Genomic DNA, 17,756 nt, shown 5'->3' with positions numbered 1-17,756 from the left:
ATTGTAATTAATTCTGAATTATAGTGATTACTGTATTTTGGGATGTTACATCCTTAAATTTAATGTTTTTTAATTTTTTTTAATTTTTCATTTTTTAAATTAAAGTAATTATATATGATAAAAAAATTACCTAAAAAAATAAAAATGATCTACAATAAAATTATAAAAAATAATTATACTTATTTGTATAACTATAATTTTATTAAATTTCTTCATCATAAAAAAAACAGATATGCATATAATATGTTTTCACTAATAAATAATTTTTTGAATTTGAAAAAATAATAAATCAAAAAGATACTTTTTTCATTATAAAATAATTAAAAAAGTAAAATTAAAAAATATACATATTAAAAAAGTGATTTTTTTAATTAACAGTATAAATTAATAAATTAATAGTATACATTAAACATACCGAATGGGTATGTCACATGAAGAAGTGGAATTTTAAAACAAGTAATTTTTTCTGATAAAAAGGTCATCGTTAAATCTATGATTTTTTTTCCTATAAAATGGAGAAAGTGGTGTAGCAATTTGGACATTAGGACTCCAGCTGTGTGTATAAGATTAATATTAATATCTTTTTGGTTTTTTAATACACCAAAAATTTTATTTTTGTCACTGTATAATTGATTAATTTATTTTCTTAATTTTAATAAATTTGAATTTATTTTATATAGATTTGAAAAATAAAATAATAAAATATAAAAGCACTCAAAGATCTACAATAATGTTTTTTTGAATATAAGACAAATTCTAAATAAGACTGACCCATTTGGAATAACAAACTCATGTTGTTAACAATTTTACAAAAAAAAAAAGTACCATTGATGTTTTTTAATCCAAGCAGTAATCCAATAACAAACTCATGTTGTTAACAGCCATTCATTTCAAAGGTTCAAATCCAAGCAGTAATCCATTTATAAGTTTTATGTTTGTAATAATAAATAGTTACCTTACTGGTTTAAAATTACCAGTTAATAGTTATTAATTATGTGGATTTTCAAAAATTCAAAATATCTCCAAACATGGTAAAAACGGTCAAATAATCAGAGAGAAATCAAGAGACGCACCCCATCTTTCAAATTTGAAAATTCCGACCGTTGCTCCAATTATCCTACATAAGACCTCGTCCTCTGTCTCCAAATAAACTCACTGTTTAGAACAATTTTTCAGAAACAACTCTTTCACGGTGTTCTTTTGTTTCATCGATGGGTGACACAGTTGTTCCTGTAGCCACGAAGAGGGGGAGGGGCAGAAGGGTCCTGAAGGACAAAACCCCATCAACAAACGAGACCAACATCATTGCCGGTAAGGTTTCTGAGTCCTCAGCGACTCCAATTTCACCCTCGTCGAAACAAGATTCCAAGAAGCAGCAATCTTTCGAGAAAGAATTGCTAGAGATGCAGGAAATGTTGCAGCAGATGCGCCTGGATAAGGAGAAGACTGAAGAGCTTTTGAAGGCCAAAGACGAAGCTCTGAAGCAGAAGGATGAAGAGCTCCAAAACCGTGGCCGTGAACAAGAGAAGCTTCAAGTTGAGCTGAAAAAACTGCAGAAATTGAAGGAGTTTAAACCAACTATGGTGAGTGCAGTTCATCTTTTGTAGAGATATTTTAATTTTATCGCGGTCTTCAAATATGTTCAGGGATAGCTGATGTTGTAGAAAATTATGGATAATTGGGATCCATTGTATTTTTTTTTTGTGATTGAATATCCTTTTTCTCAAGGTTTGGTTTTTATTATCTTCCTGTGTTTTTCTTTTTATTTATTTATGTGGGTGTTTCTCTTCCTACATGTGTAGAATTTGCCTGTGATGAAAGATAATGAAACAAAGAAGGACAAGAAGAAGAAAGCAGGCGGCTCTGAGAAGAAAAGACCTTCTCCACCTTATATTTTGTGGATGAAAGACCAATGGAATGAGGTAAAACCGAGTTATTGATTGAAATAATTCTATTTTCTCTTTTCTTTTGTTTGTTTCGCCTGAATTCAATGGTTTTAATGTATTGCTGTCTTTGGTGTTTGGTGCAGATAAAGAAAACGAACCCAGCGGCAGAGTTTAAGGAAACTTCTAACATGTTGGGGGCTAAATGGAAGACTGTGAGTGCAGAGGAGAAGAAGCCTTATGAGGAGAAATATCATGCTGAGAAAGAAGCTTATTTGCAAGTGATTGCAAAGGAAAAGCGTGAGAGTGAGGCAATGAGGTTGTTTGAAGAAGAGCAGAAACAGAGGACTGCCATGGAATTGCTTGAACAGTACATGCAATTCAAACAAGGGGCAGAAAAAGAAACCAAGAAGAACAAGTAAATTTTAAATAATCCCTCTTGGACCATTTACAATAATGTTTGTGCATATTACTTCTCTTCGTAACTTGTCTGGTTATTGATGTGATGTTCGTATTGGATCTTCCCAGGAAAGAGAAGGATCCATTGAAACCAAAGCACCCCATGTCTGCTTATTTCTTGTTCACCAATGATAGGCGAGCAGCCCTTCTTGCTGAAAACAAGAATTTCTTGGAGGTAATTGCGAGGGCTTTTTTCCATTTTTTGTTCATTAACCATGACTATTTTCTAAAGAAAAAAAAAACACACATAAATTGTTACTTCTTTTATTCAGGTTCCAAAGATCACAGCCGAAGAGTGGAAAAACATGACAGAGGAACAAAAGAAACCCTATGAAGAGGTTTGTTCATTTGGTCTCTCAACTGTATGAGGTTTTGTTCATTTGGTCTCTCAACTCTAAATGATTAATTATTTATTACAACTTGTCTTGTTTGTAACCCTCAGATGGCAAAGAAGAACAAAGAGAAATATGCTTTAGAAATGGAGGCGTATAAGCAGAAGAAAGATGAGGAGGCTGCCCACCTCATGAAGGAGGAGGAGGAGCATATGAAACTTCAGAAACAAGAAGCTCTGCAACTGCTGAAGAAGAAGGAGAAAACTGATAATATTATCAAGGTATTTTCTTTTTCTTCTGTTCTCTATCAGTTTGAAACCCTTGTTCTTCATTTTTTTTATTACCCACCTTGTATTTTTACTGATGCTAATCATCCTGTTGCAGAAAACTAAACAGAATCTTCAGAAGAAGAAACAAAATAAGGAAGAAAAGAATTCTGATCCAAACAGGCCTAAGAGGCCTCCATCATCGTTCATCCTATTCGGGTATCTTCAACTTGCAAGTTAAACTAAATTGAGAAAGTATTTATTTATTGTGTTGTAGTAAGTTGAAATTTTACTCTGTGAGCAGTAAAGAAGCTAGGAAGACTTTACAAGATGAAAGACCAGGAATCAACGCATCAACCCTTAATGCACTTGTCTCATTGAAGTGGAAGGTATGTATTTGCAGCATAGCCGTGTTCCACATTTAATTTTGGTTTTGCTTAGAACACTCAGTTCAATTTTGATTTTGTTATCATTGATTAGGAACTGAGTGAGGAAGATAGGCAATTCTGGAATAGCCAAGCTTCTGATGCAATGGACTTGTACAAGAAGGAGATGGAGGAATACAACAAATCTCTTCCTGCAAAAACCGAATAATGAATGTAGAAAAAAAAAATTCTCCTTGTGCATGTTCAAATTGTATTGAATATGCTTATCTTTAAAGTTTAGTTAGTCCGTTTCCAACTGTAATTTTCTTTACACGAGTTGTAAAGAAAATCCAACAATCATGTCTCCTTCATTTTAAGATATAAAGGTACTACTGGCAATATTTCTTAACATGTCTGGTTCATTTTAAGATATAAAAGTACTCCTGGCAATATTTCTTAACCATGGACGACCCAGTTGATCTCTTCGCGATTCATGCTGTTTTTCATTTGTTAACAAACTTAGGTTCCCTAATCATGTTTTGCTTAGAAATTTAAACGTTTGTGGTATTACAATTTACAAGTTAACTCTTCCAAGAAACAAAATGGAAATTAGCAGTTATTTGCTCTGTGATCACCCATGTGGAATATCACTTTCGACATTGAATAGATTGGGAGAGGTAGTATCTGAGTAAGGCCTTTCAACAAACATGAGCCGTAAATGCTAATAATAACCTTTGACTTTTCTATGAGTGTTATTGTGCAGTGCCTCTTTCGATGCAATTCATTGCCTTTTATGATCACCTCTGGCGATCCTCTGTAACATGATGTATCTAGGGTGCGCCTACCCAGATGCCTAATCACAAACAAAACATTTTTTTTTTTCATTTTTTATAATATTGTTTTTTAGCATCAAATGTGGACTCTTTTCTAGGTTTTCAAAGAGACCAATATTTTAGTCAAATCAAACATCTACATTCAGACTGTGTGACAACTTGGTTTAATGTGGTTTTATGAGAAGTTGAAACGAGGAAAATAAGAAAAGTTTTCAAATTTGGATAGACCCATAGTTTGAACTATTTAATTTAAAAATAATTCATGGGCATAAAAATATATTAACACTTAGTATATTTAGAGTGAAAATAAAAATAATAGTCTTTTAATTGTTTAATTTTTTAATCTGAAAGACGACACATTTGGAAAGTGTGTACACAACAACAAACAAGGAATACTCCGTCACTTTCCAACTAAACTTTATGAGAGTGCAATGGCGTGCAACCTAGTTTTCATACGCCAATCATTGAAAAATAGAACTTGTATTAAAACTTTACGGCAGAACTATGAATTAGAAAAATTATTATTATTGAATTAAAATGTAAATGGCACGATAAATTAATTTTATAAAATTGAGTTTGAGTTACAATTTTATTTTTAACAAAATACATATTAACACTTTTACATCATTTTACTATAAAAGGATAACCGTTTATAATAAAAAATTTCAAAAACAAGGGATCCATAAGTCTAACAATATATTTATTTATGGTAAACTCTCTTTTTTTTACCCATAAGCAAACATTTTTCTTTGTTGTCATAATATCAATTAATTAAGTACTAAATATCTTAATTATTAACTGTAGGTTACTAAAATACATAAATACATTGGAAAGTGAATCTAATTAATATAAATAAATTTCTTTTAAATATCTTAATTATAACAAAATTACTTTTAAACTTTCTAAAAAATAAATTATTTTTTGGATAGAAAAATTTTTAGTGATTGTTACAGGATTGAAAATACTATACAAAGACCAGTTGAATAACTCTTCACAACATTTTTTAACATTTAAATTTAAATGTTTCAACAAGATCAAATGTGACTTTCAGGAGATATTTATAAAAAAATATTTTGAAATTGAATAAAAATATACGTCAACAACAGTTACAATAATAAACATAATTAACTTATTTTGTGAACTGTGTTATTTATAGTATATATTTATGAATCTTTACTTATTTGATCTATTCTATATGGATAATTAATTTATTAATCTGCTTAATGTTATGTTACCATGTTTTAGGTTTAAATTTATCTTTAATTTTACAAAGTTTTCACATACATTACATGATGTTAACAGAAAATAATTTCTTCTAAATTAATTACACATAATATTAATTTTTATTTTAATAAATACATATAGAAATTAATAAATATTACATATCCAATCCTTTTAACTCAAAATTCAAATAATTTTAATTTTTTATTATAATGAAAACAAAATATATCCTACTTCATTAATTATTTATCCTATTTTAAATAATAATAGTTTTTTCATCTTAAATAATGTTTATCTAAAAAAACTACAGAACAAATTAATTTAAATTAATAGGGTAGCAACTGACCTAATATATATACAGACACCCACTCACGTATAGCTTTCATTCTAGTTCTTCCTTAGTTAATAACTCACGGCCAGTTCATCCATGACGGAACCACCAAAAGCCGATATCCATAACCGCCACGAGGAGGATGCAGATGCCGGAGCTGCTTTCGTTCTCCAATCCAAAGGTAAATAACTCCGATTCAACAACCATTAACATCAGAATTCATGAATTTAAATTGGTTTCTGTTAAACCAAAGTAGCCACCACATCCATGCATGGCTTATAAAGTCTCTGAGAACTCAACAATTGACAGGTCAGTGGTGGCACGCGGGGTTCCACCTAACAACCGCGATCGTGGGACCAACAATTCTGACTCTGCCTTACGCGTTCCGAGGATTAGGGTGGGGACTTGGATTCTTGTGCCTAACGGCCATGGGAGTTGTTACCTTCTACTCCTATTTCCTCATGTCCAAAGTTCTCGATTACTGTGAAAAATCCGGTCGCCGACACATCCGTTTCCGAGAACTAGCCGCTGATGTTTTAGGTGATTAATTTATAAGAATTTCTTTGTGCAATTTATCTACATTTTTGTTTTTTCTTATGTCGACTTCGTTTTAATTAATCTTGTCATATCCAAGTCTTTATTGTTTCTCCCTCATTTTCCTTGATTGTGGAGATTTTTTTCCTTTAGTAATTCTCTTGTTGACTTTTTCAATACTGAAATCATTTCCTTTTAAATTTTATTCTTTTCCCTTCTTTTGCGTTGAGATGTTAAACGTTCACTCCACATGATATATCTATTTTTTTAATACTTAGCTGAAAGTTCTAGATGAAATTGAGGTTAAACACTAGTGGATTTGAGCTAACCATATAAAAAGATTATGACACCGATTCTTATTAAAAATTATAAAATACAAATTTTGAATGTTTTTTTTTTATTTTTTTATCTGCAGAATGATGTTCTTTTTATATGTTGTACAATCTATTAATTTTTATTAATAATCTTTGCTTGAAGTGTGAGGTTCTTAGTTAAAATGATTGCTTATGTACAAACATTTTAATTTAAATAAAGAGATTTCTGACCAATTTAAAATGATCTTAATGGTGAACTAATACAAGAGTTTTAACTCTTATATTTTGTCAGTTTTATTCTTTATATTCTCTCTCTCTTTATGGGATTCTTTTCCCCTATTTGTTAAAAGTAAATTATATCCGTATGTTTTAGGTTATATTCATTTAAATATCTTTATTGCTTGTTGAATTTTGAGACATTAAAAAAAGAGAGAGTATCATTGATTTTAATTCATTAGGTTGACCATTACTACATTATTAGATAATATTTAATATTTTTAAACTAATTAATCAGTTTTACGAAAAAATTAATATATATATTCAACTGTATGATATATATATATATATATATATATATATATATATATATATATATATATATATATATATATATATATATATATATATAGCACGTGTTGAAACATTTATGATTAAATAAGTTTAGTTTGGTAGTTTTCAGTCAAACTTTTTTTTTAATTTTGAAGACTAATAATACATTTTGATATTATTTATTTAGTATTTCAAGGCCTTTTGTTTTGTTTCTTTTATTTGGGTGTCGGGCTATATTTAGTTAATTTACATAAATTTGTACAAATAAGTTTTGCCCACAAAATACTTGTGGCCCGAATTTGTACACTCATCCCAGTTTGGTGAGATATTATCTTTGTATCAAATTGAAATTTCTTTATGAGATCAAATGAGAAAATTTAAGATAATATAGTGTCTACAATTTTTAAATGAAATTTTGCTCTGATTCACTTTATTATATTTTGGTCTTTACCTGTGAAGACTTTCCAGAGTCATATATCCATCCCTTACACACATATTTTTTATTACTCAACTGAATTCCTTTCATTTTTTTTCAAAAAAAAAAAACAATAAATTTTATACCTCAAAATAATGTATGACGAGTTTTTTTTTTCTATCTTTTTGGTTCCTTAAAATAAAAATTGAGACTATAAGATTTTCTGAGGTTACATCATCATAGGTGTATGTAAGGTATATATTTTATGTATTTTTGTTATTAATTTTTGTAAGATTATAAAATATGTATTAATTTGTAACAGGGTCAGGATGGATGTTTTATTTTGTAATCTTCATTCAAACGGCAATCAACACTGGCGTTGGCGTTGGAGCAATCTTGCTTGCGGGTGAATGCCTTGAGGTTATATTTATTATTATATAAAGAAACTATAAAGACTATACCAATGATAGCAACTGCTTGTAGTTATGTATACTTGGTGTTATTATATACCAATGAGTTTCGTTTACTCCCATCTGATTGCTCTTTTATTCCTTTTTGTGTCACGCCTAACATTTCAGCAAATTTTCAATTAGATATTGCACTCGAAAACGTTAAGTCGCTAACTATTTTGGATTTTTTTTAGAGTTCTTAACTCATACGTAAGTTATTGAACTGATCCCAGCTTCCCATATATAAAAATGTACCATCTAAAGTGTTAAGAGGATGAGTACTCATGGAAATTTCCACTCAAAACTTAAACTCAACCTAAAGTAACCATGGTTGGGTCTAGCCGAAGTGTTGAGTTAGAGTGTGTGTGACAAACTGAAAAAGGCCAATAGGGTAGTCAATGAGAAAATAACAAAGTTTCATTGAAGAGAGAGAAAAATGATAATGTACAAATTCAATAATTGCAGATTATTGAACTGTTTTTTTCACTAAGAGTTAAGTGGGTGCAAACGCAACAGGAAGATGATTGTGATTTGTTGAGTCACGCATTCTGCTCATCGAAAGATTGAAATTTTGGTTCATGAAGGCAATTTTGTTCACACGTCATAATGATATGCATTCTGGCCTGAAACGATAACTCTAGAAGGATCCTTTTCTGCATTATCTTTTACTGTTGCTGTGTGTTTTGCTTTAAGAGAATATGATTATTGGGAGTATTAAATATCCGTGTCAACTTTTAAAGTATTTCATTTTTCTAATTTTTAACTTGAAAAATTTATTGACTGTTTTTTTTTTCTGTCGTGGAAGATCATGTACTCCAATATTTCAGTTCATGGATCCCTCAAATTGTACCACTTTATAGCAATGGTGACAGTGGTAATGATAGTTTTATCTCAGCTTCCTTCTTTCCATTCCCTGCGACACATCAACTTGTGTTCACTACTTTTCGCCCTTGGCTATACCTTACTGGTGGTTGTTGCCTGTATTCATGCAGGTATTATTTTCCCTTGATTACACTTTTACTACAAGTGCAAACATTTGAAATCATAATTCTGCAATTGGATTGCATAATACTTGTGCTAAATACTTCTCACTCAATTCACTTAGACCCTCCTTCTTTTAACTAAATGGCCAACATAAGGAGTGTTTTGAACAACTTTATTGAACTTAAATTTTACTAGCAGTCATTTTGTCTTTCTGGTAGACACTATAATGTAATTGTACAGACCCTGTGCATTGCTGTTACTTTGAAACAATTTAGAATTTGATGTCAAATGCTAACTAGACAATAATAGAATTTTAACTAAAACATTGCTGAATGTTTAAGTTCTCACAAAGGTAATGAAGTCAGAAAACTCCAACCTAATGTTGCAGGTACTTCAGAAAATGCCCCTCCAAGAGACTATTCTTTAGAACCTAAGAAGTCTGCAAGGGCCTTCAGTGCCTTCACGTCCCTCTCCATACTTGCAGCAATATTTGGGAATGGCATATTACCCGAGATACAAGTACCTAATGTTCCTCTTTCTAAGTTTAGATAATTTGTTTGGATGTTTCATTGATCTTGTCATTGCAAATACAGGCAACTCTGGCTCCCCCTGCCACTGGGAAGATGGTAAAAGGCCTTATTATGTGTTATACAGCAATTTTTTTTACTTTCTACTCTGCAGCAGTTTCTGGATATTGGGTGTTTGGAAACAAATCCAACTCAAACATTTTAAAGAGTCTGCTACCAGATAGTGGACCTTCTTTGACCCCAACTTGGGTTCTTGCACTTGCAATCACCTTTGTTCTTCTTCAGCTCTTTGCCATTGGCCTGGTAAGCTCTCTGTAAATGGAAAGGGCAATTGACAAGGATTGAGCAATCACCGAAAATTCTATTTGATTTTGTTCCTTCTCTTGATTTTAGGGGCAACAAAGACTTTAATTTTGATATATTATCATGTCAACTAATTAAAAACCGCTTTAAATACAGAGAAATTATTACATAGTTTCAAATCAGTAATATTATGGCCAATCTTCATCAACCTTTGTATGCTAAAAAAGCTGGCTGTGTCATGTGGAGATTGACTATGTGGTGTAAACATGTTAACCATTTGAAGTAGTTATTACAAAAATCAGCAAACTAATGTTCTAACGAACTAGCATGAACAAAACTGTCATGAGCAAAGGTTTAATAATGTCTGTCCCAATATTATTATGACAGGTTTATTCTCAAGTTGCTTATGAGATAATGGAGAAGAAATCAGCTGATGTGAGGCAGGGGATGTTTTCCAAAAGAAATCTCATTCCTCGCATTATTCTCAGAACAATTTACATGATATGCTGTGGGTTTTTGGCAGCCATGTTGCCATTTTTTGGAGACATCAACGGTGTGGTTGGTGCTGTTGGTTTCATCCCTTTGGATTTCATTCTGCCGATGCTTATGTACAACATGACATACAAGCCTCCAAAATCATCCTTAACTTACTGGATCAACCTCTCAATTATAGTGGTGTTCACGGGTGCTGGAATCATGGGTGCATTCTCTTCCATAAGGAAATTGGTTCTTGATGCCAACCAGTTTAAGCTATTCAGCAGTGATGTTGTGGATTGACCAAAAGTTATTTCAAGTTGTGAAACATGTAACATGCACTAATCTCACGAGAGCTTGTAAATTTCAAAATAACAAACAAAAGTTTATTTAAGAAAATAGTAGAGAATCCATTCCCCGTGGTGGATTAGAATGTGCAAGAAAAATGTGGGAAGATAAAAAATGGTTACAAAAAGAAAGGACTTTTATCTTGTAATGTTACCGGGTTCTAAAGCCCACACTAGCATATCCAGTAAAATCGGAGTTGGAGATGAAAATTGCAAGTATTCTTATATGGGTACATTTGGCAAGATCCAATCAACCGAAATCACCTTACAATCTGTTTAATTGGTTCTCTGTTTGACCTCCAAGATTTGCAAACTGGTTACAAATTGTTTAGAGTTTGATTTTGGGCATAAATCACATCAAAATATTATGTTTAAAACTTCAATGCGAAGTGCTTAATATTGACACATTATGAGTTAATGTTTTGTTCTGTTATCAAATTAGAAATCATCTTAAGTAAAATGCCTTTACACTGTCATTTAATGTATTCTAATAAATCTTTAAGAATTTATATCTAATTTCAAACTTTGATAATATTTAGAGTTATTGCATTACATTTTTGTTTCACCTTAGTTTTATATAATTTATATCTATAATTTCCGAAGGATTTATGAAAAATAAATAATTGATTTTTCGATAAAATATCTAATTCGAACAGGTATTAGAAAATATTCTATTCAAATACTTAATTTGAGATATTGTAAGGACTTGGATTTGAGTCAGCAAAAAGGGATGACAAGTGGCAAAAGATGAGAGGTTGAGTACTTTAAAATAAAATTACATTAGTTTTGAAACATTGATTTTTAACTCATTCCTCTTGTCTGAGAAACCATTCCTCTTCCTGCAAGCTCTCTCCTCCTCCTATATCTTCTCCCTTTCCATTCTTCACACTGAACCATTAAGTTCTCGATTAGGTGCCGCCCCAACGATCACAAAGTAGCGGGTCTTGCTCTTAGTCGATCCTTTTCTCTAATCAGAACCGGTAAGAAAACCCCCTTTCTCATGTGCCCTAGGGTTGTAAGCATGTGATTGAACTTGATGCATGCAACCCATTTCGTTTTCTTCCGTAATCTAGCTTCTATTTGGTTCTAAGATTCGTTTTCTATCATCAATTGATGATTTCTAGGTGATTCTAACATTTGGAGAGTGCAAGCAAGTGGTCTAGGGTTCCTACTTGAGCTCGGTTGTCTACACTAGAGGTAAGGGGAGCTAGTTCTATTCTTGATTTTACTGTGTGGAGTGAATGCATGATAAAATTTTGAAATGGTATGTTGTGGAAGCATGAACTTGGTTCTAGTAAACTTGGTTCTAGTAAACTTGAAATGCATGTATGGAAGTGTGTGTTATGTGATTTTGGTGATTGATGTCTATAAACTGTTTGGAATGACTTAGAATGATGGAATTGGGTATGTTGGAACTGTTTTGGCGTGAAAATCCTGTGGTAGTACTGTTAGAAAGGAAATAAAGTGTCTTTAGGGTCAATTTTAGGCCATTTTAGAGGAAGTGAGGTAGGGATTTTGAGTAAATGAAGGTTGCAGTGTTCCTGGACTGTTTGGGCAGCCTAGACAAGTCCATTGTGACTTGTTAGAAGCATAACAGTAGTCGAAAACAGGTTCCAAGTAGTAGAATCAAATTTGGGTCCCTAAGTTGTTGAAGTTAGTGTTTTGGAGCTGAAAGTGAACTTTAATCACTTAAAAATGGTAGTAGAAATGTTTAGAATCATTTGGATAAGTTTAATTAAGTCTAAAACGAGAATTAAGAGTCTAAGAAGTTGAGAAAAGCGGTTAGAAATGGTCAAGGGAGGTTCTGTTACCATTCTGCAGAATGCGCAAGCTGACCGTTCGTCCATGTCGGATTTGAACGCTCGGTCATGCCATGTGCTGAGTAGCGTTCGGTCATAATGTTTAGGCAATTAGCGTTCGTCCTTGTCTAGAGAGCGTTCGGTTTTAGGGGATGATATTAATAGCGTTCGGTCATTGGTTTAAATAACGATCGCTCAAGTTATGGTTTAGTAACGATCGCTCAAGTTATGGTTTAGTAACGATCGCTCAAGTTATGGTTTAGTAACGATCGCTCAAGTTATGGTTTAGTAACGATCGCTCAGGTGTTGGTTAGTAGCGTTCGTTCATTCGCTGGTTTAGTAGCGTTCGTTCATTCGCTGGTTTAGTAGCGTTCGGTCAGGGGTTGAATTAGTAGCGAGCGTCCATAGATAGTAGTGAGCGTTCATATTGGTGGCGTTCGGCCTTGGTTAAGTTGCGATTTTGAACGTTCGGCCTTAAGTTTGTATTCTTAAGGTTGAATCTTAAGCGTCCGGTCTTGATATTGGTTAGTGATCGCTAGCGCTCGGTCTTCATGAGGTTTGATCGTTGAGCGTTCGTCCAAACAAAGTCCGCCCAAGGGCTTTTGGCGCTCGTCCAAGTAGTTCGTCCAATGGGTTAGGGCGTTCGTCCAAACAGTGTCCGCCCAAGGGCTTTTGGCGCTCGTCCAAGTAGTGTTCGTCCAGTGGTGATATTTTCTGTTATGTTTTCTCTCATTCCAGTAAGTTATGTTATTTAAATATTTCGGTTACAATTTATGAATGCATCTTCATGTGATCCAGATTGGTTGAAAGTGTATGGTTATAAGTGGTTTATGATGTACATTGTTGATCCAAAAGGAATATTATGAGATTTAAAATGGTCGGATTGAATCGGAAATTTAGATCTCTCGGTGGGATCAGTTAGTGTATTGAATGAATGTAAGAGGCTTCCATATGGGGGATTATCCCTAACACTCCAACGGTCTTTCATTCTCACTTAGAGAGGATTGACGCGTGTGGTGGGAGTAGTGGGAGGTCCTAGGGTAGACGCTATCACTGGAGGTCTATTCCGCGGTAACGGACTAGCCTTGTGTATGGTCGGGTGGAACCCCTCGGCAATGGCTTTGCAAAGCAGTAGAGGCCATCACAAGTGCACAACCCGCCCCAGCTCTACATACATTCTATGTCCGGACATGTCTAGAGTCTTAACATGATAAGATGCTTGTCTTGATGAGTTTTATGAAATAAATGCTTATGTTTATGATGACTTATGTGTATGAATATTCTGGTGAATGCTAGATTGGTTGAAAATGAATTGTATGATTGTTTGAGACCTAGCTCACCCTTGCATTTGTATGTGTTGCATGTGTTTGCTTTCCCCCTTGCGATGATCATCCAATCCTTTGGATGTGAGCAGTAGGTGATGATGTACCTTTGGAGCAAGCTTTGGAAGTTGAGGAAGATCCAGCCCCTAGCGCTTAGGATTTCTTATAGCTCTTATTTTAAACAACTCTTTATTTTGAAAGACTCCTAGCCTTCATTTTAGCATGATCTGTGTTTTGGAGAATTATGAACTTGTACTTAAGTTTTAAAGTTTTCCAGCCAGACTTGGATAACTGTACTCCTTAATTCTATCTATTGTGTACTCTTAACTGATTGAGTTATATTCTTAATTTGACTTGTGAAACACTATATTTGATTTTTTTTAATTTAACAAAATGTATACGTGGAAACATAATATTAACTCAAGTATTTAATAATTTAGTGTATGTATTTTAATAACTTGAAAATAATTCAAGTATATTTTTGTGTATATTATATACATATTTATCGTTCTTACAAGGTAATGAGTTATGTTTAATTGATTAATACATTTATCATATGATTACGCACTTAACTTATTTGAGTAACATAGTGTTTTTTATGGATACAATCCATATTTATCTAAGTAAAGAAGAAAACGAATATCTTAAAAATTAAAAGTTTAAAGCGAGTATTTGTTAGAATATTTGCATGTATTCAACATAATAAGTAAAATTTAAGAAAGTCATTGAGATATATTAATCAAAATTAAAACCATTAACTTGATGATTATTATCAACTAAACCCAAATTAATTAAATAGTAAGTGGTGAAGACTCGTTTAAACCATGCATAGAAGTTGTAGGTTTGTGAAAGTGATTTTTCTATGAAGGACACTTATTTATTATATATATATATCTCTAAGTTATTTTAAAACAATAACCTTCTACTAAAATAAATATCCACGAGTATGATCTATTTAGTTTTTTACTCAAAGTTAGCCAACTGCACTTCCTGTCAGAGTTTATATAATCCAAGTCAAACTTCAAATTAAATGAAGTTACTATTTCGCGTTCAGTTGTTGAGATTAATTATCACTTTCCGTGTGCCACATTTATCACGAATTCATCATCCCCCTTTCAACTCTCTCCATCCCTAAAGTCTCAATCTATAGTATACACCTGGAAACCGATAACTGCGTTTTGCATCTTTCCACGTATGCTTAAAGGTTATTGCGTACTGAACCTTCTAAATTCGATAACGTGGTCATTTCAGATTTCAACTCCCAAAAATTACCTACACTTGACAATCTCTTAATCAACAAAAAAAAGTAAGAAAGGTTAATTATTAGTTCTTTTTTTCATAAGTCAAAGATAGCATTAGCTCAAGCTTATATTAACTTTATGCATTTGTAGTGTATCAAAACTAAATTATTCCCCCAAAGATCCACATAAAATATAACAAAACGTTCTTCATTAATTCCAAAAAACTTAGAAACCAAGTTATGATGAAAATGCATTATGATACGAACAGGTGTATAACAGTTTGTGCTTCAAAATAACGAACAACAATATTAAAACTCACGATATGGATCTGCTAATTAAAAAAATGTACATGTATTATGCTTGAAGAGATCATGATAATTCCGGTCTTCATGCAGAAGCACTCCAACAAAACAACGAAAACCAAATACTTTACGTGTTGATTTTTCACATAGTATAAGCAATGCCACCGCATGCACCCACATGATTATTAATTTGGAAAATGATACTTGAACAACCATTTTTGACAACATTTAGACACGCGCACACGTGTCAAAATCTGAGTGGTCCAGTTGGAAAAATTAAATGAAAATGGACCACTCAGATTTTGACACGTGTGCGCGTGTCTAAATGTTGTCAAAAATGGTTGTTCAAGTGTCATTTTCCTATTAATTTAATAAACTTTGGACTAAATTAATTAATCCAAGGTCGTACTCAATGGCAAACAGCCAAGTATGTAGGTATGAATATGACACGACACAATGGTTACACACATGATTCAAGATTTCAAGGGGCCACTTTTATTCCGCGTCCCAGTGTCCCATACTTGCCCACTTATCATCATTATGTGTATATATATTGTACGTTCATTTAGTTATCTGCCCAATGCAACGCTGGCACAGAAACATTGAAAAAAGAAAAGCGTTCTCACGGATTTAATGGCAACGGTGGTCAATGTCCTTGGGAGATGAAACCCTAATTATTATAAAAATCCTCACTTTCCAAGTCACAAAGTCATAACTAGCGCGTTTCATCCTTCACCAAACTTCACATAAAAGTTGTCAAACGTCACTCTCTCCGACCGTCTTCTCCATTTTCTCATCCCTATCTCATACATAATATCTCCCTTATTCTATATACATAGTTCCAACATCACCGAAACTAAGAACACACATGGAGAAGAAATCAAAATCAAGAGAAGAAAAGCTTAACCAAGTTTCGAAGGGAAACGTTTGGGATTGTGGCAGCAGCCTATACGATTCCTTCGAGCTCAACTCCTTCAAACGCCAACTGAACACGGCAATATCGAATTCCCCGAAAAACAGAAAAACCCTTTCCATGTCTCATTTACCCGAACGTTGTCTCTCAGCTTCAACTTCATCCTCAACCACCACCCATCATGTCCAACAACAAGCCTTTCAAGATCTCTCGAACCTTCCAGAAACTCCTTCGATTTGTCTTCAAGTCCAGCAACAAGTTAAGGACTTCTACTTCTTGTTCTAGGTCTACCACCCCCACCAGTATTATTGCCAGTAATAATAATACTACTTTCCAAGTGGCAGAGAAATATTCCAACAAAGATCGTTTCTACGTTGTTTACGACAAATCCGAACCCGTTCTCTCCACGATTCCCGAGCTTCCGGAATTTGAGGTGGCCGTGCTTTCGCCGGAGATCGCTTCGTTTGTGAGAAAGTCGGCGTCGGACAGGTTTATGGCCACCACCGCTATCGGTATTTCGTGTGCTTGAGATGATCATAGTTATTTATCATATTTATTATTGTTGTATATTGTTATTTCATATCATAATAACGTAGCAATTAACGTGTGTATAGTGGGTTTCTGCTTATGTTATAAGCTTTGATAATTGACGATGCAATTGTTTAAGTGACTTGCCATTATTGTTAATAAAATAATTGTCGAAAGTTCTTCCTCCATGAAATTAAAGGGATAATGATTTCTATGTGTTGGTGATTGATTAGGGTTTGGAGTCAACTAGGAGAGACGCGTTTGGTTTTTGATTGGGATTTTAGATGAATGGGTGGTGGGGCTCCCATTTTAAGGCCGAGCACGACGGAAGAAGTTACTTTCAAATATTCAACTACAAAACGACAATTTCATCATAAGGAAATTCTACAATAAGAGAAGAGGTAGATGTGTAATAAATAAGTCGTTTGATTTTAAAAGTATTCAGAACTTTGATAAAAATCAATGTACATAAAACTAGAATGACTATCAAATCACATAATGTTTAGCACACTCACTCTCATGGCTTGGTTCAAGCATTCAGGATTTCAAACAAAAGTCATATTGATGTTACCCTTACTTAAAACAGTAAAATGTGCAAAACCTTGGTCTTGTAAATGCAACCATTTCTTTTATTTTAGTTTACTTTTTGTTTTCAAAACTGTTATATGCTATTATAACATATTATAACTCTGTTGGTCAAAATAATATTCTCACAACGTCAACAAAAATGTGAGCAAATGAGATCTCAGAAGAAGAAAAAAAACTATATTGATGTGTTACCAGTTCAAGACCATATAAAAGTGCCACCAAATTTGAAACAACATTAACCAAACTTTACCTAACATAATCACAACTATCTAAGGTAAGTCCAATACATAAATATAAAACCCAATACCAAAAGTATAAAATTAAATTAAAAATAATAACAAAAATATTTTGATAATTTGAGTTTAAGGATAATCACAAATTCATCAGTAAAATTTGTCTAACAAAATTTTATTATAATAGATCATGAGATTAATCAATAATTACCAATTATAACAAATTTTCCATTATTTTTATTAA

The 17,756-nt window shown here is 32.8% G+C and overlaps 3 protein-coding genes across 3 annotated transcripts; all 3 read left to right on the top strand.

Annotated features, from left to right (window-relative positions):
- Positions 1-1,146: 1,146 nt before the first annotated feature.
- On the top strand, positions 1,147-3,716 carry LOC124824194 (high mobility group B protein 6-like). Its single transcript, XM_047296577.2, has 9 exons — positions 1,147-1,583; positions 1,803-1,922; positions 2,030-2,301; positions 2,412-2,517; positions 2,615-2,680; positions 2,785-2,955; positions 3,059-3,159; positions 3,245-3,329; positions 3,421-3,716. Exons 1-9 carry the CDS (start codon positions 1,212-1,214, stop codon positions 3,532-3,534), a joined length of 1,407 nt encoding a protein of 468 aa, XP_047152533.1. The 5' UTR covers positions 1,147-1,211; the 3' UTR covers positions 3,535-3,716.
- Positions 3,717-5,712: 1,996 nt separating this feature from the next.
- On the top strand, positions 5,713-10,969 carry LOC124824195 (Transmembrane amino acid transporter family protein). Its single transcript, XM_047296579.2, has 7 exons — positions 5,713-5,871; positions 6,000-6,230; positions 7,825-7,922; positions 8,757-8,943; positions 9,324-9,454; positions 9,529-9,765; positions 10,153-10,969. The coding sequence occupies exons 1-7, from the start codon at positions 5,787-5,789 to the stop codon at positions 10,540-10,542; spliced, it is 1,359 nt and encodes a 452-aa protein (XP_047152535.2). The 5' UTR covers positions 5,713-5,786; the 3' UTR covers positions 10,543-10,969.
- A 4,868-nt stretch (positions 10,970-15,837) lies between these two features.
- On the top strand, positions 15,838-16,889 carry LOC124824177 (Avr9/Cf-9 rapidly elicited protein). The gene is given in 2 exon segments (XM_047296558.2): positions 15,838-16,325; positions 16,327-16,889. Coding segments are annotated over 2 exon segments (573 nt in total). The 5' UTR covers positions 15,838-16,118; the 3' UTR covers positions 16,693-16,889.
- The last annotated feature ends 867 nt before the right edge of the window (positions 16,890-17,756 follow it).

Source organism: Vigna umbellata, chromosome 1 (genome assembly GCF_029865625.1).
Source record: "Vigna umbellata cultivar VRB3 chromosome 1, Vumbellata_1.0, whole genome shotgun sequence".
Taxonomy (NCBI): Eukaryota; Viridiplantae; Streptophyta; class Magnoliopsida; order Fabales; family Fabaceae; genus Vigna; species Vigna umbellata.
The sequence above is the reverse complement of the archived record's forward strand: the minus strand, read 5'-3'. Positions and strand labels throughout refer to the sequence as shown.

Excerpts from the sequence above, each read along its gene's own strand:
- LOC124824194 (XM_047296577.2), top strand. The coding sequence starts at position 1,212 with ATGGGTGACACAGTTGTTCCTGTAGCCACGAAGAGGGGGAGGGGCAGA. Across the intron at positions 1,923-2,029 it reads TGAAAGACCAATGGAATGAG|ATAAAGAAAACGAACCCAGC; the intron begins GTAAAACCGAGT and ends TGTTTGGTGCAG. Across the intron at positions 3,330-3,420 it reads TTGTCTCATTGAAGTGGAAG|GAACTGAGTGAGGAAGATAG; the intron begins GTATGTATTTGC and ends ATCATTGATTAG.
- LOC124824195 (XM_047296579.2), top strand. The coding sequence starts at position 5,787 with ATGACGGAACCACCAAAAGCCGATATCCATAACCGCCACGAGGAGGAT. Across the intron at positions 5,872-5,999 it reads TTTCGTTCTCCAATCCAAAG|GTCAGTGGTGGCACGCGGGG; the intron begins GTAAATAACTCC and ends AACAATTGACAG. Across the intron at positions 9,455-9,528 it reads GCATATTACCCGAGATACAA|GCAACTCTGGCTCCCCCTGC; the intron begins GTACCTAATGTT and ends TTGCAAATACAG.